Genomic DNA, 27,745 nt, shown 5'->3' with positions numbered 1-27,745 from the left:
CCACTGATGTACTATCATTTTCTCTTTTGCTCGCCAGGAAACTCATTTTTGTTTTTCTATTGTTTTTGTGTTTTTGAAATTTTTCGATGTTTTTGGATTTTCAGATTTTTGGATTTACTCCCCCTAAAATCAATAAACTAAGACAAATTTAAAACACAAAGATATTTACAAAAATGATTTTCCGATGTTGGTTTTACTCTTGCTTGACCTTAATGCCGTTTACCAATAATAAAAAGTCAAATCTTGATTTGTCAAATGCTTTGGTAAAAAGGTCGGCACGTTGGTCATCGGTGTGGACCTTAACAACATCGATTAGCCTTTTCTCAAAGCAATCACGTATGAAGTGATATTTGATTTCGATGTGTTTGGTCTTTGAATGCTGCACAGGATTTCTAGTGATATCTAAAGCAGCAGAATTATCAACGTAAATAGGAGTAGTTAGGAATTCAAAACCGTAGTCCCGCAATTGTTGTTGGATCCAAAGAACTTGGGAGCAACAACTTGAGGCAGCAATGTATTCAGCTTCGCATGTTGATGTAGCGACGCATGTCTGCTTCTTGCACTGCCATGTGACTAGGCGATTTCCTAAAAACTGACATCCAGCCGTTGTGGATTTGCCGTCGATTTTGCATCCGCCAAAATCAGAATCACTGAAAGCGACCAATTCAAAGTTATTATCCCTAGGGTACCACAGACCGGTGTCAGGGTAAGCCTTCAAATAACGAAAAATCCTTTTAACAGCTGCAAGATGTGAGGCCTTTGGATTGACTTGATATCTGGCAAGCAGGCACGTTGGGTACATTATGTCTGGCCTTGATGCTGTGAGGTACATAAGAGATCCGATCATTGCGCAGTAGTTTGAGGGGCTAACAGGTTCACCCTTCAAGTCTGGAGTAATTCCGTGATTAGTTGGCAATGGGGTACCAATGGGCGTTGCATCAGACATCTGGAACCGGCTCAAGATGTCGCCAACATATTTAGTCTGATGGATGAATATCCCAGACTCAGTTTGTTGTACTTGTAGGCCCAAGAAGAAGGTCAATTCCCCCATAGCACTCATCTCGAATTTATCCTGCATAATGCGCTCGAAATTCCTACACAAGACATCATTAGTAGAACCAAAAATAATATCATCAACGTATACCTGTACCAGAAGAAGATCTCCATCTTGTTCTTTGATGAAAAGAGTACAGTCGATAAGACCTCTACGAAAACCGTTCTCCAGCAGATAGTGTGATAAGGTTGCATACCAAGCTCGCGGTGCTTGATGAAGACCATAGAGAGCTTTGTTGAGCAACCAAACCCGATCGGGATGGATAGGATCTTCAAAACCTGGAGGCTGTTCGACGTATACCTCTTCTTCAACCACACCATGTAAAAATGCACTTTTCACGTCCATCTGATAAACCTTGAATCCTTTGAAGGACGCATAGGCTAGAAAGATTCGAATTGCTTCGAGACGTGCAACAGGTGCATACACTTCGTTGTAGTCGATCCCTTCAATCTGACGAAAACCTTGAACGACTAAACGTGCTTTGTTTCGGATGACAACTCCGCGGTCATCCTTTTTGCATTTAAACACCCAACGGGTACCAATCTTCTTGTATCCAGCAGGTTTCTCTACGAGTTTCCAGACACCCAGCTTCTGGAATTGTTGCAGCTCTTCCTGCATTGCTTCAACCCAAGCGTTATCTTTCAAGGCTTCTTTCCAAGTTCTTGGCTCTTCCTGTGAAACATAACACGCGAAAGACCAATCGTTTTGTTGCCCGGATTCTCGAATAGCCGCATACAAGCCTGCATTGTTGTTGTTTCGCAACATGTTTCTTGTTTGAATGCCACTTTGCACATTTCCTATGATGTTTTGTTGAGGATGGGTATTATGAATCCTTGTTTCAGGATTTTCTCGAACTGGAATATTTATACCCAGGTTGTTAAGATTAAGATCAACAACCAAATCAAGGCCCGGAATTGACGAAGAGGATGATGCAGTAGCCTCAGCTGTTCTATGGGCATCCACTGGAGGAGTACCCTCTGAAGTACCATGAACTGCTGTTGTTGGGGCTTCTTGATCTGCATCTAGAAATTCATCATCCTCTGAAGATTCGTTCAATTCGTTTGCATCATGAAAATCCTCATTGTTGAGAGTATTATTGTTCACCGAAGAAGATGGTTCTTGATTAACAAGAATTGGACGAACCACCGGTGAAACTGTTGCATTGTCACTCTCGAAAAACATCCTAGCCGCAGCACTTTCTTCAACGGCTTCAACATTGATCGAATTGAAAAAGTCATCGTACTCAAACATCCAAGGTTGACCCGGACATTTGACTGGCATGGTGTGCCTTTGTACTCTGACCTCAGACCATTCCTCAACCCTTTTAGTCTCTAGATTCCAGACTCGTAAGTTAGGGGTGGCATACCCAAGAAAGTATCCATCAATTGCTTTTGCCCCAAACTTTCCATTAGGATCGATGATTGTGCATGGAGCTCCAAACGGTTCAAGATAAGACAAATCTGGTTTCCGTTTTTGAAGAAGCTCAAAGCAGGTCTTGTTGTGCCTTTTGACTGTAAGGACTCGGTTCAATGTGTAACATGCAGAGGCCACAGCTTCAGTCCAGAATGGAATGGGCAACTGCGACTCTACCAACATTGTCCTAGCAGTCTCGATCAATGTGCGGTTCTTACGTTCAGCGACACCATTTTGTTGAGGAGTATAAGCTGCACTAAACTCATGAAGAATACCCTTTGAAGTGCAAAACTCCGCCATGGAATGATTTTTAAATTCAGTACCATTGTCGCTACGTATCCGCCTAACCTTCAACTTATACAAATTCTCAATCTGAATGATTAAGTTTTTGATAATGCCAAAGGTTTCACTCTTGTGTGCCATGAACGCCACCCAAGAAAATCTTGAATAATCATCAGTTATCACGAGGCAGTATTGATCACCTCGAATACTCTTGTGCTTGACAGGACCGAACAAATCCATGTGCAAACGTTCAAGAGGAACTGCCACCGTGTTGATCTTCTTAGTAGGGTGCTTCTTCTTCGTTTGTTTTCCCTTCTGGCACGAAACACAGACGTCTTGAAGATGGAAATTTTTGAGGGGAACACCATTCACCAATTCATTTGAAACTAAATGATTCATTTTGCGTAAGTGAATGTGACCCATTCGTCTGTGCCAAGAGATAGTGTCTTTTTCTGTGGCTTTGGAAACGAAACAAGTTGCTTGTGCTGACGTAGTAATAGCTTGGCTCATATCAAGGACGTACAGATCATTTATCCTTGGAGCCGACAACAGAATCCATTCTTTTGGAATTTTGAAGCCGGGTTTCAGCACATAACATCCATTAGCATCAAAGTGTACTGAGAACTGCTTGTCACAGATTTGAGAAACACTAAGAAGATTGTGATCAAGTTGTTGCACAAAGTTGATCTTGTCAAAGCTGACAATCCCATTGGATATCATTCCTTCACCTGTGATATATCCACCTTTATCTCCAGCAAAAGCAACATAACCTCCTCTAATAGATTTGACGTCGTAGAGAAGCTTCATGTCGCCTGTCATGTGCCTGGATGCCCCACTATCAACAATCCAATGACTACTGATAGTTCCTCCTGGAACACCCTGCACATGAACTCAAATGAATTAGTTGGAGATGGGGACCCAAGCCATTGTGGTCTTGGGTCTTCCATTTTCATCAATGACAATAACTTCTTGTCTTTGATGGTTGGTGAATTGTGATGTTCCCCCTGATTCAGTAACCGATTTAGGTTTCCATGTCTGTTTTGTTTTACCAGTGTCTTTCTTTAAAATTTTAACTTCTTGATTGTCTGAAGTTTTTAAATTGTTTGGTTTTACAGAAACAGATGTTTTGTTAACCACATCGGTTTTAATTGCCTTTTCAAGTTTCTTGACCTGTTGGCGTTTCTGTTTCTTTTCCCTTTCTTTTACAAGGCGGGGATCTTGCTTTACAGAAACAGGTTGCTTATGGTCAATCTGGTCACGGGGAACATCAACCTTTCCTTTTTGTTTATGAAGATATGGACAATTTCGAATTATATGTCCAATTGTTCCACATTCAAAACATGATCTTCGTTCTACAAACCCCGAAGTATCATGTGATCGCTTAGCCGATGATGTTGAACTTTGTGAACCCGAGGTCCACAGTCAATTGGAAAGGTCCACAGTCAATTTCTGATTGTGGATAAAAGTCACATCATACTTTTCTTGCAAAGCTTCGTGCTTACTTTGCAAGTCACTCAAATTCTCATTCAATGTAGTATGTTTGTCTTGCAAGTCAAACAAACTAGCTTGTAAAGCATCATGTTTGTCTTGCAACTCAGACATACTTTTCTCCACATCAGCACATCTAGCACGCAATCTATCACATTCATCACAATTATCAACAGTGGGTTCATCGACACATACCTGACTTGATGAATCGTCGACATTAGCCATAAAGGCTGAATGGAGAGAAGACGAAGCATAAGCAGCTTGATCCACCAGAATAGATCTTCTTTGAGTTTCTGCTGCAGCTTCTCCCAAAAGTTCATCAAAATCTGCATCGATTGCTGCATTTGATGTCCCACCCACATGATCATCACCCGAGCTTGAGGATTCTTCATCTGAACTCCTGCTATAACCCGAAGAGTCTTCATCTTCAGACGATTCACCACCACTGGCGGAAGATTCTCCACCACTGGTGTGAACTAACTCCTTCACAACTTGAGCAAAACATGCTGTTCCATCGGGAGCATCACCACCCAACTGGATTGACCAGTCACAACCTTCATCCACCTGAACTGCAAGTGCCCGGTTGGTTTGATTGTTGACAGGCACCAATGTACGCTCATTGTTTCTGTTCTGGTTCTGCTGGTTGCCTTGGTTTCTGAAGGGGTTTTGGTTCCCGTGTTGAGCTGGCTTTGTACATTCCCTCTTAAAGTGACCCCGTTCACCACAGTTGAAGCACTTTACAGCCTGTTTATCGAACCCATACTTGGTGTCTCGCTTACTTTCCAAGCTGGTTCTGCCAGTACTTTCCATCCAATCCTTTGCCCTTCTCACATCACTCGCAAAGGCCCACTTGATATCCATCAAGTCCATCTCTTCTTTATCAATCTGCCGATAATCTTCTTGTGTCAGATTAATGTTGCCAATTTGACCTTCAATTAACCCACAGTACGCGCTCACTACAGTGTTAAGCAGCTCCATGTGTTCCTTAGCTACTTCTACACTGACTTTAGAGAAGCTGGAAGTGTCGAGCTGTACTGTACTTGGCTTTGATTGTTGACCAGCAGATGATGTTCCTCCATAACATGCACGTTGTTGTTGAGCAGGAGGAGGAGGAGGTGGTTGTATTGGATTTCCATACATGTCTGTGGTGGGAGGTGGCTTAACAGGAACTTGCACTGGATTGCCATACATATCCGTGCTTGTGACAAACGTCGTTTGCAGTGGAGCATGTGGACCAGTTCTTGCAGACGAAGTACTTGAAGTTCCATAATACATTTCTGGATTTTGAGGCAGTGGAACTCTCTTCGCCTTTAATGTTTCCTCCTGATCCTTGTTTTCCAAAAGCTGCACGAAGTCGTTGATATTTGTAGTTCTCAACACTCCGTTATACTTTAGGATTTCCAAGAAACTGCTCCATTGAGGAGGCAAAGCATCAGCAAACTTCTTCACCACTTCTGCTTGAGTTGTTGTTACACCAAAATTATTCAACTCAGTAAGCAAATGATAAAACCGGCTTGTCATGTCTCCCAAAGACTCCTTATCCATGCATGTGAAACAGTCGAATTCTTTCTTGAGCAGATCATGACGTAACTGACGTGTTGCTTCATTCCCTACTCCTCTGGTTTTCAACCCGTCCCACAACTTCTTGGTTGTCTTGAAACTGACAAACTGGTGGTAAATATCCTTGCTTAACGCCTGAGTGAGAATGGCGTATGCTTTCTTTTCCAGATCATACGTTTTCTTCTGATCTTCAGGAAGATCGGCAAAAGTAGCAGTATCTGAAGCAGCAACTTCTATAGCTTGATCGAAGTCTGTGGTGAAACGTATCCACAGTTCGGTGTTTTGACCAAGAACGTATGTACGGAATCTATCAACCCAGCCCGGATATTCATTTAGATGCATCAACTTCGGAGGTCGATTCAAACTTCCTGTTTCGCTTTCGCTCAACAAAATACTTTGGATGCTCGGAGTTTGATTCGATACTAATGCCCATTGACTTGAAGATATGGCATTTGCTTGTGAAGATGTAGATACCGGAGACTCGGCCCATGACGGTGATAGACTTGTGCACGTGTACTTTCCACTATCGGGAGCCGGTGTACCCCACCATGAGGGAGTGGAACCTGAACTTGTATATTTTCCACTGTCTGGAGCCGGATTCCACCAATTCGGATTCATGATTGATAAGAAAAATAAGTGCTAAATGAATATTCCGAAGGATCACACACAGCCGAAGGATCCTGGTTCGAAAGATCTGAAAAACAGAAACTTGTTAACAATAAACAGACCACAATCGAAAGATCAAATCTTGTTCGAAGGATCAACAGTGCTCGAAAGATCACTGTTGAATCTCGAACAATGATTTTGAAACACAAACTCGAAGGATTCACTATTTGAAAGATCCTTATCTTTCGAGTATATATCCTTATCTTTCGATGAACTGTCTTTCGAATAGATTCCAGAAACGAAAGATAATGCTTAGACTTCGAAAGACTACTCGAAAGATGCTTATCTATCGAGCTGTCTTTGATCGAAAGATGGTCTTTCGAGGTCGAAGGATATCTTTCGAATGCTCACTGACACACTGACACTGATGTGAAAGGTTGGTGAAAAGGTGATAGGTTGGTAAGGTCAACTTTCGGCAAAAGGGATGGTCAGAATGTACTTTCCCACCAACTTTGAAAATGTTACCCAAGATGTACACCCTTATCCAGAAACCAGTCACCGAAAAATGACCGGAATTTTGGCCGGAAAAACACCAAGTTTCTTAAAAACAGATTTTTAAGTTACCCAACCCAACCTTGAACACTCCCGAAAAGTTTAGAACGCGTTTTTCAGTTTAAAAGTGCAAGAAAACCACCAAAAACGGGTGCTAAAACAAGTGTCCAAACACACCAAGAACTTGAACAAAACCCGGTTTTAAACAAGGTAAAGAGCCTTAGCTCTGATACCACTTGTAGGTCCCTCTCGGAGGATGACGAACCTAAACCTTGTTATACAAACCCACTAGCAAGTGCGGAATCCAAGCTAGTGAGCAAACCGGGATGAAGCAAGCACAAACACAAACACACAAAGATTCACCGATTAACACCACTTGTATTAATGCGAATGAAGGTTCCGGTTACAAGCACAATGTTCACAAATGTGTTTTGCAAACTCTCAAAGTGTGTGTGTGTGTGTTTTGGACAGAATGCTCTCAAGTGTCTCTCTATCTCTCGGTGTGCATCTATCACCCAAGTCTCTCTTCTAACACACACTGCATGGGTATATATATACCCAGCACAGATTGTCTTGTCCGAAGGATCCGATAGATGGTCGAAGGATCATCTATCGACTACAAGGCTTTCGAAGGATCAGCATTTACCTCGAAGGATGATCGATAGATCATCCATCGAAGGTTCATCTTTCGAGCACCTCGAAGGATCAACATTATCCTTCGATGAGCTATCCTTCGACACAGACAATACAACCAATTTGCTAACTGTTGGCCAAGTCAAACCAGGAGGACGGTTGACTTGGTCAACTTACAGGACTGACAAGGACATCGTTTACATTGAGACCGAATACAGACAAAGTACAGACACAAGTGCACCAACACTGTCTACATTTTACTCTCCTCCTCAAACTTTGAGTTTAAATAACAAACAACATGGAAACAGCTACCGCTAGTAATATGGAGAAACTAGATACCTACTAAAATGAAAAAAAACCCCTCCTAATAACTCTACTGCTACTATGTATCACACGATCATCATCGTCAATGAATGATGGAATCAGGGTGATTAAGCAAAAGTAGTGATTCTGTGTAGGAGGTCGTCATGAAGAACGAATCACGCTTCATCATGAAGGGCGTATCAGTCCAAATATCATTGCTATTTTCCGTGCAGGGTTCATAAACTTCAAGTGCTACTCGACAACCACCACCACTACATAGGCGTTCAATTATCGGTTCACCATTCTTCCGAAATCCAACAATTCTATGATATACCGAATCATGAAATGCGTTAAAACTCACAGTGAATAGTTTTGTAAGCAAGGATTTTGGATCACCATTTTTGGTCATCATCCATACAACGCAAGCTACCTCTGATTTATCGTAATTAAGCACAACAAGAGACTCCTTAAGCTTAGAGATGCATAAATGCTCAGGGTCTTCAATACTATCTTGAAGCTCTATCACTCCAAATTCTTCATTTGTCAATTCAAATGAAATTAGCTTATCACAAGATCCACTTGTATTATTAGTAATCCAATAAATAACCCCATCTATAACCACCTGATAAGAACAAAACCTAAACCCGGTCCCGGGCACACAAAGATTCATTGATACGCGTCTCCAAGCCCCAGAGCTTAATGTATAAACCTGCGCGTTAGTTCTACGTGTAATCCTGACAATCTTAGGGTCCATAGTTTTAGGACAAACCCCAAAACCCAGAGCATTCAATTTATTCGGCAGCTCAATTTCAACAGATTTCCTAATTGATGGGTTCCAAAGAACAATAAGATGCTTCTTGAGATCATAAGCAAAACCACACAAGCACACCAATCCGTGAGAGGAAGCGATCATTCGAGGATGGGTAAGTAGCTTAGCAGTCGGAGGAACAGTAGGAGAAAACTTGCGTCGGAGAAAACTATCATCATCAACAATCGAAACATATTTTATCTCAAAATGTTTAGTGTACCTTACCAGTAGAGGGATGATGCAGTTGAGAATGTTTGAGGGTGTGATCAGCAATAAATTCTGAGCTATCGATCAGCGATTTCCATTGCTTTGAAACGGATCTGAATTGAAGCAAAGATTTGACAGGAACCCTTTTGATGATTTCCACTTGGAGTTCGAAAGGAATGTTGTCCGACATTTTCAGTTCGATTTTGATTTGGGGATAACTTTAAGGTTTAATTACAAAAAACTTGGGAGGAAATGAAGATTCGAAGCAAAACGACGGCGTAGGGATGTAAATATTGGGCTGTTGGGTTACAAGAGCATCCCTGGACTGGACTCTATCCCATAGTGGCCCATAACATACTTAAAAAATTAAGGGAAAATAGAAAGAACTCAATAAAAGACACCACTCGTATATCATTTTTAATTTTATTTGGGAAATTAAAGTGAATCTTTTTATATTTCGGATTTACTATCCATTCCCCTTTCATTTTTTTATATACTAGTAAATATATTTCGGATTTACTATCCATTCCCCTTTCATTTTTTTATATGCTAGTAAAAAGACCCACGTGCGTTGCGGCGCGGGTAAATTGCAATTGTGGAATAGATTAGTCTAAGCGTTACGTAACGATATGAAAACGTGTGTTTGACGTAACCGAATGAACTCAATGTAACCTATATAAGCATTGCGATTGGATTAAAACGTAAAGTAAATCAGATATATACCGTATTGTCATAACGTATTATATGCGGTTCGACTAACTCAAATTCATACCGTTAAGTCCAAACATATTATATGCGACCCGACTCATACCTAGGAAACTTATTGTACGAATATATACCGTCGATCATAATGTATCGAGCCGGGGGTCTCATTTGAAGCAGCCTCTCTATTCCTACTGGGTAGAGGTAAGACTGTCTACATCCTACCCTCCTCATACCCTACCTTAGTTTTGCTATTGGTGAAATTTACTGAGTATGATGATGATGATAATGTGAGCCGATTGGTACGTTGGAAACTTACAAAGGGATTTATGTAAGTATTAAGAAAGAAGTTGAAATCACATTGAAATTATATGTTATTAGTTAAAAATATTACCATTGAAATTATATTTTTAAACTTAGAGTGACATTTTAGATATTTATTAAAAAAAGGAAAAGTTAGGGTGAAAGTAAATGTCTAAGGGGTAAAAATGTGATTTAGACAAAGTTGGAGCCAAATAATTCACTTTTAAGATTATATAAATTGTGAGCTGAAGAAAAAGAAAGAATAATAGTAATGGAAAAATAATTATTTAATTAAACAGAGAGATAGATATGGGAAAAAAAGATGTGAGAAGTTTCTTAAAGTTAAACAACTAAGTTATTTAATTAAACAGAGAGATAGATATGGGAAAAAAAGATGTGAGAAGTTTCTTAAAGTTAAACAACTAAGGACAAGGATGGTTTTTAGTTAATTAAGAGTTGAGGATGAGAAATGGAATGTGAATGCTTAAGATTATTGTAAGAGATAATTGTCAAACCTTGATTTTCTCATTAACATTCAAAGGTTTAAATAATACAAAGGAGATCAATTTGAGATCTCGTATAATTGGAAACTATTAATTACAATAATTACAATAATGGCACAATAATATTCTATTACACCCCCGCAGTCGAAGCGGGAGGTGACCGTATGCTAAGACTGGAGCGAAAGTCTTCAAACAAAACGCGCGGTAATCCTTTCGTGAAAATATCAGCAACAACTTGGTAATGAGAAGGGACGTGGAGAACACGAACTTGACCGCGCTGAACTTGTTCGCGCACAAAGTGGATGTCAAGTTCAGTGTGTTTCGTTCTCTGATGTTGAACATGATTGCCGAGAGATAGATAGCACTCACATTGTCACTGTAAACAATAGTAGCTTTAGAAAGGGGCCGATGCAATTCCAAGAGTAGATTGCGAAGCCAGCAGGTTTCAGCAACAACATTAGCCACTCCTCTGTATTCAGCTTCGGCACTAGAATGGGAGATGGTTGGCTGACGTTTAGAGGACCAGGAGACGAGATTGTCTCCTAAGTAGACACAATAACCACTCGTAGAGCGACGAGTGTCTGGGCAACCAGCCCAGCATCCGTATAAGCAAGAAGTGCGGGATCCCTGTGAGGTAACAGAGTTAGACCGTAAGAGACCGTGCCATGAATGTACCGGATGATACGCTTGAGAGCATTCTAGTGATCTGTTTTGGGTGCGTGCATGTGCATATATACCTGTTGCACCGCATAACTGATGTTGGGCCGAGTGAAAGTGAGGTATTGCAGTGCCCCTGCGATATTGGAAGAGATAATTGTCAAACCTTGATTTTCTCATTAACATTCAAGGGTTTAAATAATACAAAGGAGATCAATTTGAGATCTCGTATAATTCAAAACTATTAATTACAATAATTACAATAATGGCACAATAATATTCTATTAAAGATAATGGTACTTATAATTTGTTTAAGTTGGCTGTAACGTTTAAATAGGCGAAAAGACCGGTTACTTCAAGAGAACTTGTGTTTGGTTTTGTTCATTTTAAGTCTTAAGGCTAGCTGTCTAGGTTCCAACTAATTAGTACTTTTTACAAGTTTAAATGGAAGTTAGGTTCAACCCCTTTCTTGTGCAGTTACCTTTGTGCATATGCACAATATGGAAATGTATAGCGAACAGCTTGAGTATGAAGTGTTTTAACCTATAAAGCAGCTGCGGCTTTGTTTGGTAACACTTTGACGATAAAGTTTATGCTCGGAATTTCTTGTTATGTGATTTTATTAGAGTTGGATCCGGTTCAGAAGAATCATACGTACTCAGCTATTAATGAGTGTCCTTTCACTTAATTTAATAAGAAAGTTATTCATCCATTTTTTTCTATTTTGTTAAGCATACGACCATCATCATTGAACAATGGAATCAGAGTGATTAAGCACAAGTAGTGATTCTGAGCAGGAGCTCATTTAGAACACTAACTTAGCTTCGTTCATCCCAAGATCATTGTTGTATTCTTCGGAGGATTCGTAAACTCCAAGTGTTGTTACCACTAAACCGTACGTGGTGCGCTATCAGTTGACCATTCCTCCTAAATCCAATTATAGAGCATATGACTTAAAACCAAGTAATATCTTTTTCTAATAAAACGATTTAGTATTTTTTTTTGTTTTTTTTGGCATTTTAATACACTTCGGATAATTACCCATTTGACAACTTAGATAAATCATAACTTAATCGACATGTTTATTTGTGAAGGTCAATGCAGGTTTCTTCTTTGAAGAGTTTTTCTGTATCTAGTTGTAGAGGGCACGGAAGATTCCCATAATGACGTCATGATGACGCCATGATGACGTGATCATGATGATGTCATCATCATCGTGTTGTCGTCACTGCATGTCGAGTCAAACCGACGGAGGAGGAACGTCGTGGATCATGATGATGCCATCATCATCATCTTGTACAGTCTTGTTTTATAAAAAATCTGAAAGCCTTGATATTTTTCAAGGATGTTCATTCAAAAGCTACAATGCTTTTAATTACAAACAATGCAGCACTAGTTCAAAGTATCAAATAACTTCTAGAAAATTTGTTCATCACAATTTCTAAAACCGATTAATGGCATGCAGATACGATTTTGAAAAAATACTCGTCAACAGTTGTTGTCACGATCTTCACAGGCTTTGCATCTGCAGCTTTGTTTGTGATATGTGCCTACCCATGTTTCATGCATAATAATAGGAGTGGAGTTTTCCACTTCTACATGTTTCCCTTAATGTTTGCTTTTATCTCTCACGTTTCCATTACCTGCATTATTTTAGGCATTGATATTTCCTTTGCTTTTCCTATATATGTATTATTGGTTTGCTATGAAAAGATATGAATGAAAATTATGAAAGTCTAATATTCTCTCTAAATTGCTACTCTTGCTTCTTGCTAATTTCTTTTGAGTTTAATCCACTCAATGGATTATCTATCAACCGATTGGTACATAACAATTGGTATCAGAGCGGTCTTGATCCCTATCAATGGACGCTCTTGAAGTGAAGGCTACATTTAGTCGGATTGAGTCGACTCTTTTAGAGATGATCAATCTTCTAAAAATGGAGTCCCAAAGATGGGCAACCTACAGCCACACCGCTTCCGCCGCGACACCACCATTTGCCTCACTACCACCGAAACAAGCTTCCGCCACTGCACCACTTATCCTGTCACCCGCTTCTGCCGCAACACCACCAGCCGTGTCACCCGTTCCCACCACACCACCACAAACCGCTACCCAACCGCAACCAACAGTCCCTACACCAACACCAAGACAAGCTCCTTATGTTGTACCGACACTAGCTGTGAAACGGGCATCATCACCCACACCGTCTGCAGCGAAAGCAACCCCAAACCTTGACTGGCGCCCACCGTGGGGCTTCACTAAAACTGCTCCGAATGCTGCTGGGAGAACCGAGTGGCGGCCACCGTGGTGCACCGCTAATGATCCGACTTAATCCTTGAGGACAAGGATTGTTTAAGTGGGGTGGAATGATATGTGCCTACCCATGTTTCATGCATAATAATAGGAGTGGAGTTTTCCACTTCTACATGTTTCCCTTAATGTTTGCTTTTATCTCTCACGTTTCCATTACCTGCATTATTTTAGGCATTGATATTTCCTTTGCTTTTCCTATATATGTATTATTGGTTTGCTATGAAAAGATATGAATGAAAATTATGAAAGTCTAATATTCTCTCTAAATTGCTACTCTTGCTTCTTGCTAATTTCTTTTGAGTTTAATCCACTCAATGGATTATCTATCAACCGATTGGTACATAACAGTTTGGTCACACTTTGACTATAAATTTTATGCTTGGAATTTCTATTGTTTTCATCTCATTGCATCAGGTATCACACATCTCAGGAGGTTAATTGTCCTCATAATACATTCAACTTGCTATGTCATTTTACTAATTTACCCCTTGTTTCGTTTATTTTCTAGTTTATTTTTTCGCCTCCTGCAAAAGGAAGAAAAAAAATGGGGTTTTGGAGTTGAACACTTGAACCGGTTAAGAACAATCATAGGTACGTTAATGACCGTCCTTTCACTTAATAAGAAAACTAATCAACTTTTCTTTCTTTCTTTATAACTTTTTAAGCCCGAACACTTCTTTTTACCTGTAAATAAGGACCAATTCGTAAACATAGCAGCAGGGGCAAATGATAAAATACAGATGTTCAATGATTTATATAATTTAGTTCACTAGAAACTTTTTTTTCTAAATTTTTATACTCAGGCTAGTCATCATTAATTTCATGAAATAATTTTAGTTCATAAGAAACTTTTTTTTTCTTTTCTAAATTTTTACTCTCAGGCTAGTCATGATAAAAGAATACCTCGTACTTCCTAGCTGGGTTTTAAAAAGCGCACGTGAGACGTGAGGCGCAAGCCTTGTCGCCTTTAGTAGCCCGAGGCGCGCTTTTAACAAGAAGCGCCAAAAAAACGCAATTTTGGGGGCTTTCTGGCTTGAGGCGCGCGCCTCTTGTACCTAGGGTGTTTTTATGCATCAAACTGTTGTACCGTAGGTTTTTTGGCTTGTACTTGTAGGTAAAATCATATATTAATTTTATTTACAACTATATTTTGGATAGGGGATTCTAAAAACCTATGGTATATATAAAAAATTATATAATCACTTTGCGCCTCAGGGGTACGAAAAGACCACCACTTTTGTGCTTTGCGTCTCGGTTTTAGACCTCTTCTCTTCTTAAAACCAAGACTTGAATTGACCAGAGTAAGTTTCTAAAATTACTATGTTGATTCGGCTGTATTTTTTTAATAGAAGATAAAGCGGAATAAGTCACCCAAACTGGGCAAAGGACATGTTGACTTTTGCCTTTTAGTGCAAGTCAAAACAAGCAAGTTGGGCCAACCTCCAAATACTTGTTTATCCATTTCTTTTGGACTTCTCAAGTCTTTAAAACTAGGTGGACTTTCTTTCCTTTTGTGACAATTTAATACACTTAGGATAACTTTGAAGATGGTTGACCAATTTGACCCTTTAGATAAATCATACCCAGTGAGTAAACCGAGTTAGCTGAAACCGGGTTTGAAGTGAAAAGACCAGGTTCGATATTGTTTAGACCTTGAAGGTCTGTTAGGGTCCAAGCTGGGTTCATCCAAAATTGGTTTCAAAAGCAAGTCGGGTTCGGGTTCAAAACCAGAGTTGGTACCCAATACATTATTTCTTATGCACCACTAAGTCTGTAACACCAACACCCTCCTAAGAGAGTGTCTCCCCAATATGTTAGGCTCTCTACTCTACTCTCTTCCTTACTAATTCACATACACACACATTATTTAGCTTACCCAATCCAATAACAACCAATGATAAAAAAAGGTACAAAAATAAAATAAAATCATTCGGTCGAACATCAAAAAACCGAATACCCAATTTTGTTTCGAATGATGGAACACGGTGATATAAGCTGATACGAGATGGCTAACGCTAATCTCCTAAGAACATTAAGAAGATCATGAACAACTGTTGCAATTTTCTAATCATTTCATTCCATCAAACTTTCAATATAAATAACAAACAAAATGGAAATAGCTACCACTACCACTAACTAATAATATGGAGAAACTGGATTCCTACTAAAATGAAAATAAAATTAACCTCCTAATTAACTCTACTGCTACTACCAACGTAGATGTTAGCAACGTGGTGTGTATCACACGGCCAACATCAATGAGCGATGGAACCAGGATGATTAAGCAGAAGTAGTGATTCTGTGTGGAAGGTTGTCATGAAGCGCGAATCATTCTTTATCATGAAGCACATATCGGTCCCAATATCATTGCTCTGTTCCGTGCAGGGTTCATAAACTTCAAGTGTTGTTAATCGAAAACCATACCTTCTACGATGGTGTTCAATTATCGGTTGATCATTCTTCCTAAATCCAACAATTCTATGATATATCGAATCATGAAATGCCTTAAAACTCACAGTGAATAATTTTATAAGCAATGATTTTGGATCAACATTTTTGGTCATCATCCATACACCGCAAGCTTCGTCTGATTTATCGTAATTAAGCACAACAAGAGACTCATTAACCTTAGAGATGCATAGATGTCCAGGGTCTTCTAAACTATCTTGAAGCTCTATCAATCCAAATTCTTCACTTGTCAAATTAAATGAAATTATCTTACCACAAGATCCACTCTCATTACAAGTAACCCAATAAATAATCCCATCTATAACTTCATGATAAGATTTAAAGCTAAACCCGGTCTCGGGCACACGCAGATTGGTTGATACGTGTCTCCAAGCCCGAGAGCTTAATGTATAAACTTGCGCGTTAGCTTTACACGTAATGTTGACAATCTTAGGGTCCATAGTTTTAGGACAAACCCCAAAACCAAGAGAATTTAATATATAAGGAAATACAATTTCAACAGATTTCCTAATCCATGGGTTCCAAAGAACAATAAGATGCTTCTTGAGATCATGAACAAAACCGCACAAGCACACCAATCCGTGAGAGGAATAGTTCATTCGGTTATACTTAAGTAGCTTAGCAGTCGGAGGAACAGTAGGGAAAAACTTGTGTTGCGGGAAACTATCATCATCAACAATGGAAACATATTTGAGCTCTGAACGTTCAGTGTACCTTAACAGAAGATGATGCGGCTGAGTCTGGTTGACGCTGTGATCAGCAATAAATTCAGAGCTTTCGATCAGAGATTTCCATCGCTTTGAAACGGATCTGAACTGAAGCAAAGATTTGACAGGAACCCTTTTGATGATTTCCGATTGGAGTTCGATAGGAATGTTGTCCGACATTTTCAGATCGATTTTGATTTTGGGATAACTATTCGGTTTCATTCGAAGCGTAAGGCTATGAATGTTGGGTTATTGGGCTTTATATGCTGCTAAGGGTGAGTTTAAATATGAGATTCCTGGACTCTATCCCCATGGGCCATAGTGGCCCATAATGTTACTGCAAAATGAAGTCATAAAAAAAAGGTGTTTTTTTATGACTTCTTTATCAGTTTTAAATTTTTTAGGGAAAATTAAAGTGAATCTTTATATTCGGAATTTATTATTATTCATTCCCATTTATTTTCTCTATATATTGTGAGCCGAAGAAAAAGAAAGAATAATAATAAAGGAAAAAAGTATAACATATTAAATAGAGATGGATATAGGAACGATATGTGAGGTTTTTTAGGTTAACAATTTTAAGGATAAGGACGGTTTTTAGTTAAATTTTATAGATGAGGATGCTAAATGGATCATGAATGCTCTGAGATAATGCTACTTAACATTTGTTTGAGTTTGGGTGTAACGTTTAGATAGTTGAGGAGCGTGTTTAACTTATGATAATTTGTGTTTGATTTCAGGAATCTGGCCGAAATCACCGACTTTTGGCTGGCGGACTAGGTCCGACTAGGCCCGACTAGCAATTAATGGACTGATTAACGAAAAATTACTCAGTGACTGGCCGACTAGCGATTAATCGTCCACTAGTCGCCCACAACAATTTTTACAACACTGATTACGGGACACCTTGACCAATACTGCAACTGGCGGCCCCACACACCCGAAGAGGCAAGCAACGTCAAGCATCTGAAACTAACTCGCAGAGCTAACTCAACAGTTATGAAACCAGTGTAGTTCTGATTCGAACCTGAGCGTATTGTGGCAAACAACTGAAACTAACCAAGTTGCTGCAGCAGGGGCAAATGAGGAGGTACAAATGTTAAGTGATTTATATAATTTTAGTTCTTAAGGAACTGTTTTAACTTTTTGTACTCTTGCTGGCTATTCATCATATACTTCCTAATGAAATCTTCCTGCTTGAATTGACCAGAGTAAGTTCATTTCTAAAAACACTTGGTTGAGTTGGCTAATTTTTAGTAACAAGTAAAACGGGAAAAAGTCGCCCAAAATGGCTTAATTTATTTATATATAAAAGCGATGATTTTTTAGGGCATGGATATATAATATCACAACCACCTGTCTAACTCCACTACACTGGTGGATATAAACTAGTACAACGGCACGTCTACCTTCACTAACCCAGTAGTCGCATATATACACACACTAACACATGAAATCAATGTAACCTGACCATAAGGATCCATACTAGAAAATGATTGAATAGGAAGCAAGAATAGTATGACGAGGATGTTTGTGATCTTAACATGCATGCTTGCAGGAAAACGTTATGAAATGTATACTTGCAGAAAAAAAAAAAAACATAACAAAAAAGTCGTAGATGCATACGACCATCATCATTGAACAATATAATCCGAGTGATTAAGCAGAAGTAGTGATTCTGAGTAGGAGCTCGTTTTGAACACCGACTTAGCTTCGTCCATCCCAAGATCATTGCTGTGTTCTGCGGAGGATTCATAAACTCCAAGTGTTGTTACCACTAAACAGCCATGCCTACATACGTGCTGCGCTATCAGTTGACCATTCCTCCTAAATCCAATTATAATGCTCTGTATCAAAAGTTCTCTTAAAACCAATTGTGAATAGTTTCGTAAAGCGTAAAGCGCGGTTTTGGATCATCATACGGGTTGTAAAACAAGGTTTTCAAGGCCGAGTACTCCCCGAATAGTCGCTACAAGGTAGGCTGCCGAGGCGACTTTCTTTCATTCCGCCTAATTACTCGGAATCGGTCAAACGCTGTCAACCTCGACCAAAATCTTATCTGTAGGTCCGGCTAGGGGAGGATCTAGTCGCCTAATCCTTGTGTACAAACACACCCGGTTGTGCGGAATCCAACCGGAGATGCAAACCGAGATAGAACACGCAATGATAATATGGACACGAGATTTCAACGATTAACACCACTGTATTAATACTATGAAAAGTCAGTTACAAATCAACGTTTACAAATGTGCTCTGTAAACTCTCTCTCTCGTGTGTGTGTTCTCTGAAATCTATTCAGACTTCACTTTTTTGTTATGTCTGTTGTCTGCGTTTATATAGTAAAGTGGTCCACGAAATCAAGACCCACGAAAACACATGGACGAAATCAAGAATATGGACGAAATCAGGTGATTTCGTCCTATTTGGTTTTCATCCATAAGTGTTTTCACCACTTATGGATTTCGTCCTATTTGGTTTTCATCACATGTGATTTCGTCATATGTGTTGGGCCTGGACATGGGCCTTAGAATAAACAAACACCAAACAATCATAAACTATTCTCTATCATGCATACTGCACACACGCAGTTGCATGAACATCGTACAATACAAAGTAAATCGCATACCGAGTCAAGACAGGAGGATGTCTTGACTACGGCCTTCACTTCGTAGCCGAGTCGAACCGAGTCGAGCCGTATCCACACGATATGTATCAACAAACCCCCCCTTGGATGCTGCTCGCGAGGTTCGTAATCTCGTTCTCCATCTCTTGATGGTTCATTCATTCTTGTCGTAGGATCTTCAAAGTCTTCACGTATTGTAAGCAGAAAGTGTATCAACAAACTCCCCTTTTTATGTAGGAAGTGTGTTGACAAACTCCCCTTAACATAAGCTTCCCCTTGAGTTATGCTCGTGAATGACTTGATCTTCAGTACTTGAGATCCTTGTGGTGTTGATGATGGTCAGCGGCAACTCGATCATCTTTATCTTTTGAGTGCCTTCACGTCGTGTCTTCATTCCGAAGCTTATCATCGAACATGTTCTCCTTGCCTTTAGCATCTGCACATGCAAGAAAGCTAAACGCGTAATGAGAACAACTGCTTGGAATATAGTTAACATTAAACAAATAACACATATGAGACCATATTTCAATCAACTACCGTCCGACAGTTTGAAAGTTTAACAGATTTTTCAATATAGATTATTAACTTTCAAAACTTGCAAACTCCGACCGTTTATGAAGATTTAGTCAATTTGGTTTTCGTTCAGGTTTCAGGCAACGAAGACTCGAGGTCCAACATCGTACGATCGAAAATAAAATAGAAATAAAATCTTTTTGGCTTTTAGAAAGTTTATATTAAAACACACCTAAAATCTTTTTGGTATTTTTTTTTTTGAATATTTCGAAATGTAAAGACAGAAATCAGTAAATAAATATATACAAAGATGCAGAAACTGAAAGCATTAAATAAATATTTACAGACATTCTTTTTTGTGAGTTTCGAGGGTAAGAGAATCATATCAGTGTACGGTCACGCCAAAACGCTCCTTTTGTTCAATTAGTTAACATTTAGATAAGCATCCTATAACAATTATCGGTATTGTTATCCACATAAGCTCAACTTATCATTTGTAATCATGGCGAGGGGATACGTTAAGGTATGATTTATACTTACCGACCGGTGTTCATCCACATCACGACACATTCCCGTATCAAGGTATGCACGAGGGTTTATCTTACCGGTGGGTATACCGATTATCATCTGTTTGACCGTATATGATGTGAGATTCTCACTTATTTTGATTTGAAAAACAAGCCCTATGTGATAGAATCACTTATTGATGAGGAACTTGATTTTCGATGCATGAGGGCACAGGAGCAAGTTCGTGAACAGGTCAGTACTTTCGTACAGCAGAGAGACGAACTTGACTCCCGGATAATGTGATATATTATCACTTATTTGTTTGGACATGTGATTGTTGATCACTTATTGAGGTCGAATGCAGTATGTACACGTATGTATAGTATCATGGAAGATCTAGACTTGCGTCCCCGTTATTTTTCGGTATAAGATACAACCATGATACCCAGATGATAAGCAGCATAAAGACCGAATATCTCAGAACCTCGGCAATCTATCAAACGAAATTTCGGTACTAAGACCATATGCCAATGAATGGTTCCCACCTGATCTTCAGTCGATTTAAGATTTATATCACCCTGCACACTTTAAAATGATTGTGAGCCTACCGATACATCTTATATAGAGCTGCTTATCGTTTTTCAGTTTAGGTTTAAAGAGGTTTGGATAGACCACGGATGTACTATCATTTTCTCTTTTGCTCGCCAGAAAACTCATTTTTGTTTTTCTATTGTTTTTGTGTTTTTTGAAATTTTTCGATGTTTTTGGATTTTTCAAATTTTGGATTTACTCCCCCTAAAATCAATAAACTAAGACAAATTTAAAAGACACAAAGATATTTACAAAAATGATTTTCCGATGTTGGTTTTACTCTTGCTTGACCTTAATGCCGTTTACCAAAATTAAGTTTTTATCAGAAAAGATTTATCGAATTTTGGAAAAATCAGTTGGCACGTCGGTAAGCGGTGCGGACCATGACAACATTGACGAGTTTCATAGTGAAACAATCACGTGTAAGGTGATATTCGAGATCAATGTGTTAGGTCAAAGAGCGCTGTATGAGATGATAATAATTCATAAAGCAGCTTAAATATCGACAAGCATAGGAGAGATTAGAAATTCAAAACCGTATCCTGCAACTGTTTCATGCATTGCAAGGAATCTGAGTGCTCTCCCAAATTGGATATCCACCCGGTGTGGACTTCAAAGTCGAATTTGCAGCTACTGAGAAATCTCTTGACAGCAACAAGATCATAAACCTCCGGGTCCGGCTGGTCTTCCATATTCCACCAGCGAAGGTCTTTGTCTTTCTCTTTCAGAAGTGAAGTGGTGTGCGGTTGTTCAATCCATGCCAAGGCATCCGCACACATTTCATTGGAATCTTTCCTGAGGACCCGATCAAAAACCATAACAACCAAATTTTGGCACATTTTTCATCTGGTCGAATTTTGCAGCTTCATTCAGCCACATTCTTTCACCAACATATTCTTCTTCTTTTTCTTTTTCTCTCCTCTCGCTCCATCAATGGCAACAACATTTTCCTAGATATAACCATATTTCGGAGCCTTATGTCTCCAATCTTGTGCATGGACGCTCCACTATCAACAATCCTAAGACTATCAATAGTTCCTCCTGGAACATCCTGCACACTCATTCAGAGATTAGTTGGAGAGGGGAACCCAAGCCTTCACAGACTTGGGTCGTCCGTCATCATCGAGAATTGTAACATCCATTTCCCGATGATTCGGAATTGATATGGCTCCTCCTGAAACAGTTACCGATTTTGGTTTCCAAATCTGTTTTTGTTTTTCCTGTTTAACATCCGATTTAACAGAGTTTGTTTGGACAACCTCTGTTTTTAACGCCTTTTCAACTTCCTTGACCTGTAGACGTTTCTGTTTCTTCTCCCTTTCTTTTACAAGACGGGGATCTTGTTTTACAGAAACAGATCGCTTACGGTCAGTTTGGTCACGGGGAACATCAATTTTGCCTTTTTGTTTATGAAGGTATGGACAATTTCGAATGACATGTCCAATTGTACCGCATTCAAAACATGATCTTCGTTCAACAAACCCCGAAGTATCATGTGATCGTCTTGCCGATGATGATGAACATTGTGATCCTGAGGTACTAGGATTTGAACTACTTGATTCATTTCTTTTCAGTACTTTTGATTGTTTAACAAAATCCAAGTTAGATTTGTTTTCAAAAGTTTCGATTTTGTCCGTTCCCTTAGATTTCACAAAGTTCACATTTTTGTTTTTCTTTTGATTCGGCTTCTTTTGACCTTGAGCCGGTAATTTTCCTTTTGGCTTGGTGTGACTTTGCTGTTTTTGCATTGTTGGTAATTTCTTATTGCCAGATTGTCTTCGAACTTCGGCCTTTGGGATAGGAGGACATTGTGTTACTGTAACACGTGATCCTGTCTTTCCCAAAAACTTACTTGTCGAATTTTCAAAGACTTTACTTATTAAAGATTGATTAACATTTTTAATAGGAAAATCTTTGTCTGAATAAATCTTATCATCACCAACCAAAGTATACAGCAAATTCTCACTCTCCGACTCTTTTGCAGAAGAGGACTGGATTGCAACAGTCTTAGCGGGTTTTGCAGGAGGATCACATAGAATATGATTCTCAAGAGGTATGTCATCCTCTTTGATTTCCGCATCAGACTTTGCTACATTAGTATCATCGGATTCATCATCAGAAGAATCAGCATCCTCAATAATGACTGGAGGATCCTGATTCTGTTCAGCAGAAGACACACATGTTTCTGCTGATACATCAGAATCTGATGATGCTTCTTTCTTGTATCCCAGTCCTGTTGCAAATTCCTTTACATCTAGAGGGACAGATGGTTCAAAGAAAGTTCTGTCTTCCTCGTCAGGCATTGCATCATAATTGTGTCTCACTGGTGGGGGACATTTCTTGTAGCCTATGCATGTGACATCCCGCTTTTCTTTCTGAACGTCAATGATGTGATCCAACACATAGCTAGAGCTCAAATAACTGTCTAGCTTAAGCTGGATCGCCTCACTCCGGTTTTCACACAAGCCATCTCCTTTTGCATTATCTCAAGGCGAGATATATACAAATTAATATCAGTTTGTTTTCTGGAAACCATTTTTGTTAACTCGGTTTTATCTTTCTTTAATTTCTCAATTACCGACTTAAAATCCTTTTCATGGTTTTCATAAAACATGTTGGCTTCAGTGCACTTAGAAAGATCCACGGTTAACTTCTGGTTGTGGATGAATGTCACATCATACTTCTCTTGCAAAGCCTCGTGTTTGCTTTGCAAGTCACACCACTTGGCATTCAAAGAAACATGTTTGTCTTGCAAGTCAAACAAACTAGCTTGTAAAGCATCATGTTTGCCTTGCAACTCAGACATGTTTGCCTCTAACTCAGCACACTTAACAGTCAAACTATCACAATTATCACAGTTAATAGCAGTGGGTTCATCGACACATACCTGACTTGATGAACTGTCGACGTTAGCCATAAAGGCTGAATGGAGAGAAGACGAAGAATAAGCAGCTTGATCCACCAAGATAGATATTCTTTCAGTTCCTGATGCAGCTTCCTCCAAAAGCTCATCAATATCTGCATCAATATCTGCATCAGCCGACGCACTAGATGTCTCACCCACATGATCATCGCCTGAACTTGAGGATTCTTTATCTGAACTCCTGCTATAACCCGAAGAGTCTTCATCCTCAGAAGATTCACTACCATTGGCGGAAGATTCTCCACCACTGGCGTGAGTTAACTCCTTCACAACTTCAGCAAAACATGCTGTTCTATCTAGAGCATCACCACTCAACTGGATTGACCAATCGCAACCTTCATCTACCTGAACCACAAGAGCCTGGTTGGAATTTGATGATCCCGCTTGACTTTGGTTGTTGACCGGTATCAACAGGCGCTCAGTGTTCCTGTTCTGGTCCTGCTGGTTGCCTTGATTTCTGAAGGGATTCTGGTTCCCATGCTGTGCTGGCCTTGTACATTCCCTTTTGAAGTGACCCCGTTCACCACACTTGAAGCACTTCACTGCTTGTTTATCAAGCCCATACTTGGTGTCTTTCTTGCTTTCCAAGCTGGTTCTGCCCGTTCTCTCCATGAAATCCTTTGCCCTCCTCACAGCACTAGCAAAAGCCCACTTGATGTCCATCAAGTCCATCTCTTCCTTGTCAATCTGCTGATAGTCTTCCTGTGTCAGATTAATGTTCCCAATCTGACCTTCCACTAACCCACAGTACGCGCTCACTAAAGTGTTAAGCAGCTCCATGTGTTCCTTTGCTACTTCCACACTGACCTTTGAAAAGCTTGAAGTGTCGAGCCGTACTGTATTTGGCTTAGATTGCTGACCAGCAGATGATGTACTTCCATAACATGCCTGTTGTTGAGCAGGAAGTGGATTCCCATACAAGTCTGTGGTGGGAGCTGGCTTAACAGGAACTTGTATTGGATTGCCATACATATCTGTGCTTGTGACAAACGCCGTTTGAAGTGGAGCATGTGAACCGGGTCTTGTTGACGAAGAATTGGAAGTTCCATAATACATCTCAGGATTGCATGGTACAATGGATTTTGCAGAAGATGTACTTGGAGTTCCATAATACATTTCAGGATTGCATGGTACAATGGACTTTGCAGAAGAGGTACTTGGAGTTCCATAATACATTTCAGGATTTTGTGGCACTGGAACTCTTTTTGCTTTTAAGGTTTCCTCCTGATCCTTGTTCTCTAAAAGCTGCACGAAGTCGTTGATGTTTGTAGTAGCCAAAACCCCGTTATACTTCAAAATCTCCAAGAAACTATTCCATTGGGGAGGCAACGCATCAGCAAACTTCTTCACCACCTCTGCTGAAGTTGTTACTACCCCAAAATTACTCAACTCAGTAAGCAAATGATTAAACCGACTTGTCATGTCTCCCAACGATTCCTTATCCATACATGTGAAGCCATCGAATTCTTTCTTGAGTAGATCATGTCGCAGTTGACGTGTTGCTTCATTTCCTACCCCTCTGGTCTTCAACGCGTCCCACAACTTCTTGGTCGTCTTGAAACTGACAAATTGATGGTAGATATCTTTGCTTAATGCCTGAGTAAGAATGGCGTATGCTTTCTTTTCCAGATCATACGTCTTTTTCTGATCTTCAGGAAGATCGGCAAACGTAGCAGTAGATGAAGCGGCAACCTCTATTGCTTGATCGAAATCTGTGGTGAAACGTAACCACAATTCTGTATTTTGCCCAAGCACGTATGTTTTGAACCTCTCTGCCCATCCTGGATATTCATTTAAGTGCATCAACTTTAGAGGTCGATTCAAACTTCCGGTTTCGCTTTCGCTTAATAGAATACTTTGAATGCTCGGAGTTTGATTCGATACGAATGCCCATTGACCGGTTGATATTGCATTAGCTTGTGAAGATGTCGACACCGGAGATTCGACCCATGAGGGAGATAAACTTGTATTTGTGTACTTTCCACTATCTGGAGCCGGTGTACCCCACCATGAGGGAGATGAACTTGTATTTCTATACTTTCCCCCATCTGGAGCCGGAATACCCCACCAACTTGAATTCATGTTTGATCACTAAAAATGATTACCTGAAAGTCACACTCAAATCAAACAGTTAAATATGATTTAAAAAGCTTCTGTTAACAATATGAAAAGATATGTGACGAAATTAGGGGTTTTCGGTTCTGATATGTTTGATTTTGTCGCTAAAATGGTGATTTCGTTGCTGAAATGGTGATTTCGTTGCTGAAATGTTTTACTGACACTTCTGATTTCGTCAGGAAAAGTGATTTCGTCCAACAGCAAGTGATTTCGTCCAATCAGCAAGTGATTTCATCCAACAGCTTGATTTTGTTGACTAAATGTGATTTCGTTGACTAGAATAAGTTGATTTCATCCAGAAGTGTTTTCGTCTAGGATGTATGGTGAAATCAGGGTTGTTTTCGTCCAAACAAGTGTTGATGAAGACTTGGTGATTTCGTCTAGAAGTGGTGATTTGTTTCTGATTTCGTTGAAAGGATGCTTGATATTGTTGACTGAACAAAAATGATTTCGTTGACTGAGATATGTATGGTGATTTCGTCCAGCTGGTTTTCGTTGACAATTGAACCAGACAAGAAGATATTTTGAACACCAACCCTTATCTCTTACTGACACAAAGACTTCTTTGTCAAAGCCACCTTACCCTTACACACTGTCTTGCTTTCGGCTCACATTTTTCAAGTTACCAACCAAATGATGATGAACAATATTATAATCAAATCCAATTACCAATGCAGTAAGGTGATGGATTATTTTAATCAATCACAATTTTCAAAACAACAATAACTTTCACAATAACTTTCAAAGATCAAAAAGTATAAAACTTTGAAGAACACTTGAATATGTCAAGAACACAATGGTTTATCCGGTGAAACTATGAGTTTTCCGGTGAACCGACAAATTTCCGAAACGCGGTTTTGCTCGAAACTTCACTAAAAACCAACTTTTAACATGTAAGAATGAAAAATAACAAAGTTTTTATGTGAACTTCCAGCAAAATATGAAGATATTTGAAGATTTAACCAGATTTTTCAAGAAAAATTAAAACTTCAAACACCCGAAACACACCCGAAAACTCTCGGTTTTAACAAGGAGAAGAGCCAAGGCTCTGATACCACTTGTAGGTCCGGCTAAGGGAGGATCTAGTCGCCTAATTCTTGTGTACAAACACACCCGGTTGTGCGGAATCCAACCGGAGATGCAAACCGAGATAGAACACGCAATGATAATATGGACACGAGATTTCAACGATTAACACCACTGTATTAATACTATGAAAAGTCAGTTACAAATCAACGTTTACAAATGTGCTCTGTAAACTCTCTCTCTCGTGTGTGTGTTCTCTGAAATCTATTCAGACTTCACTTTTTTGTTATGTCTGTTGTCTGTGTTTATATAGTAAAGTGGTCCACGAAATCAAGACCCACGAAAACACATGGACGAAATCAAGAATATGGACGAAATCAGGTGATTTCGTCCTATTTGGTTTTCATCCATAAGTGTTTTCACCACTTATGGATTTCGTCCTATTTGGTTTTCATCACATGTGATTTCGTCATATGTGTTGGGCCTGGACATGGGCCTTAGAATAAACAAACACCAAACAATCATAAACTATTCTCTATCATGCATACTGCACACACGCAGTTGCATGAACATCGTACAATACAAAGTAAATCGCATACCGAGTCAAGACAGGAGGATGTCTTGACTACGGCCTTCACTTCGTAGCCGAGTCGAACCGATCGAGCCGTATCCACACGATATGTATCAACATTATCTAGTAGGTCAACTTGGGCCAAGTTTGACTTAAAAAATAATAAAACATAATTTTTATGCCTATCATTCTAATATCTTTTTCACGTATTTTGTAATAGATATTAGTAAATTTATGTTATTTGACATATATTTAATTTCCAAAAACTAATTTCTTTATAATTTAACACGTCCGAGTACTCCCCTAGTAC

The 27,745-nt window shown here is 39.4% G+C and overlaps 3 protein-coding genes across 3 annotated transcripts; 1 reads left to right on the top strand and 2 right to left on the bottom strand.

Moving 5' to 3' along the window:
• Positions 1-7,994: 7,994 nt before the first annotated feature.
• LOC110869335 lies at positions 7,995-8,804 on the bottom strand. Its single transcript, XM_022118635.1, has one exon. The coding sequence runs from the start codon at positions 8,802-8,804 to the stop codon at positions 7,995-7,997; it is 810 nt and encodes a 269-aa protein (XP_021974327.1).
• A 4,131-nt stretch (positions 8,805-12,935) lies between these two features.
• On the top strand, positions 12,936-13,406 carry LOC110869334 (classical arabinogalactan protein 4-like). Its single transcript, XM_022118634.1, has one exon. It carries the CDS (start codon positions 12,936-12,938, stop codon positions 13,404-13,406), a length of 471 nt encoding a protein of 156 aa, XP_021974326.1.
• Positions 13,407-15,642: 2,236 nt separating this feature from the next.
• LOC110869333 (putative F-box protein At3g16590) lies at positions 15,643-16,743 on the bottom strand. Its single transcript, XM_022118633.1, has one exon. The coding sequence runs from the start codon at positions 16,741-16,743 to the stop codon at positions 15,643-15,645; it is 1,101 nt and encodes a 366-aa protein (XP_021974325.1).
• Between the last annotated feature and the right edge of the window lie 11,002 nt (positions 16,744-27,745).

Source organism: Helianthus annuus, chromosome 7 (assembly GCF_002127325.2).
Source record: "Helianthus annuus cultivar XRQ/B chromosome 7, HanXRQr2.0-SUNRISE, whole genome shotgun sequence".
NCBI lineage: Eukaryota > Viridiplantae > Streptophyta > Magnoliopsida > Asterales > Asteraceae > Helianthus > Helianthus annuus.
Note: the sequence above shows the minus strand (reverse complement) of the source record. Positions and strands in the feature narration are given on the sequence as shown.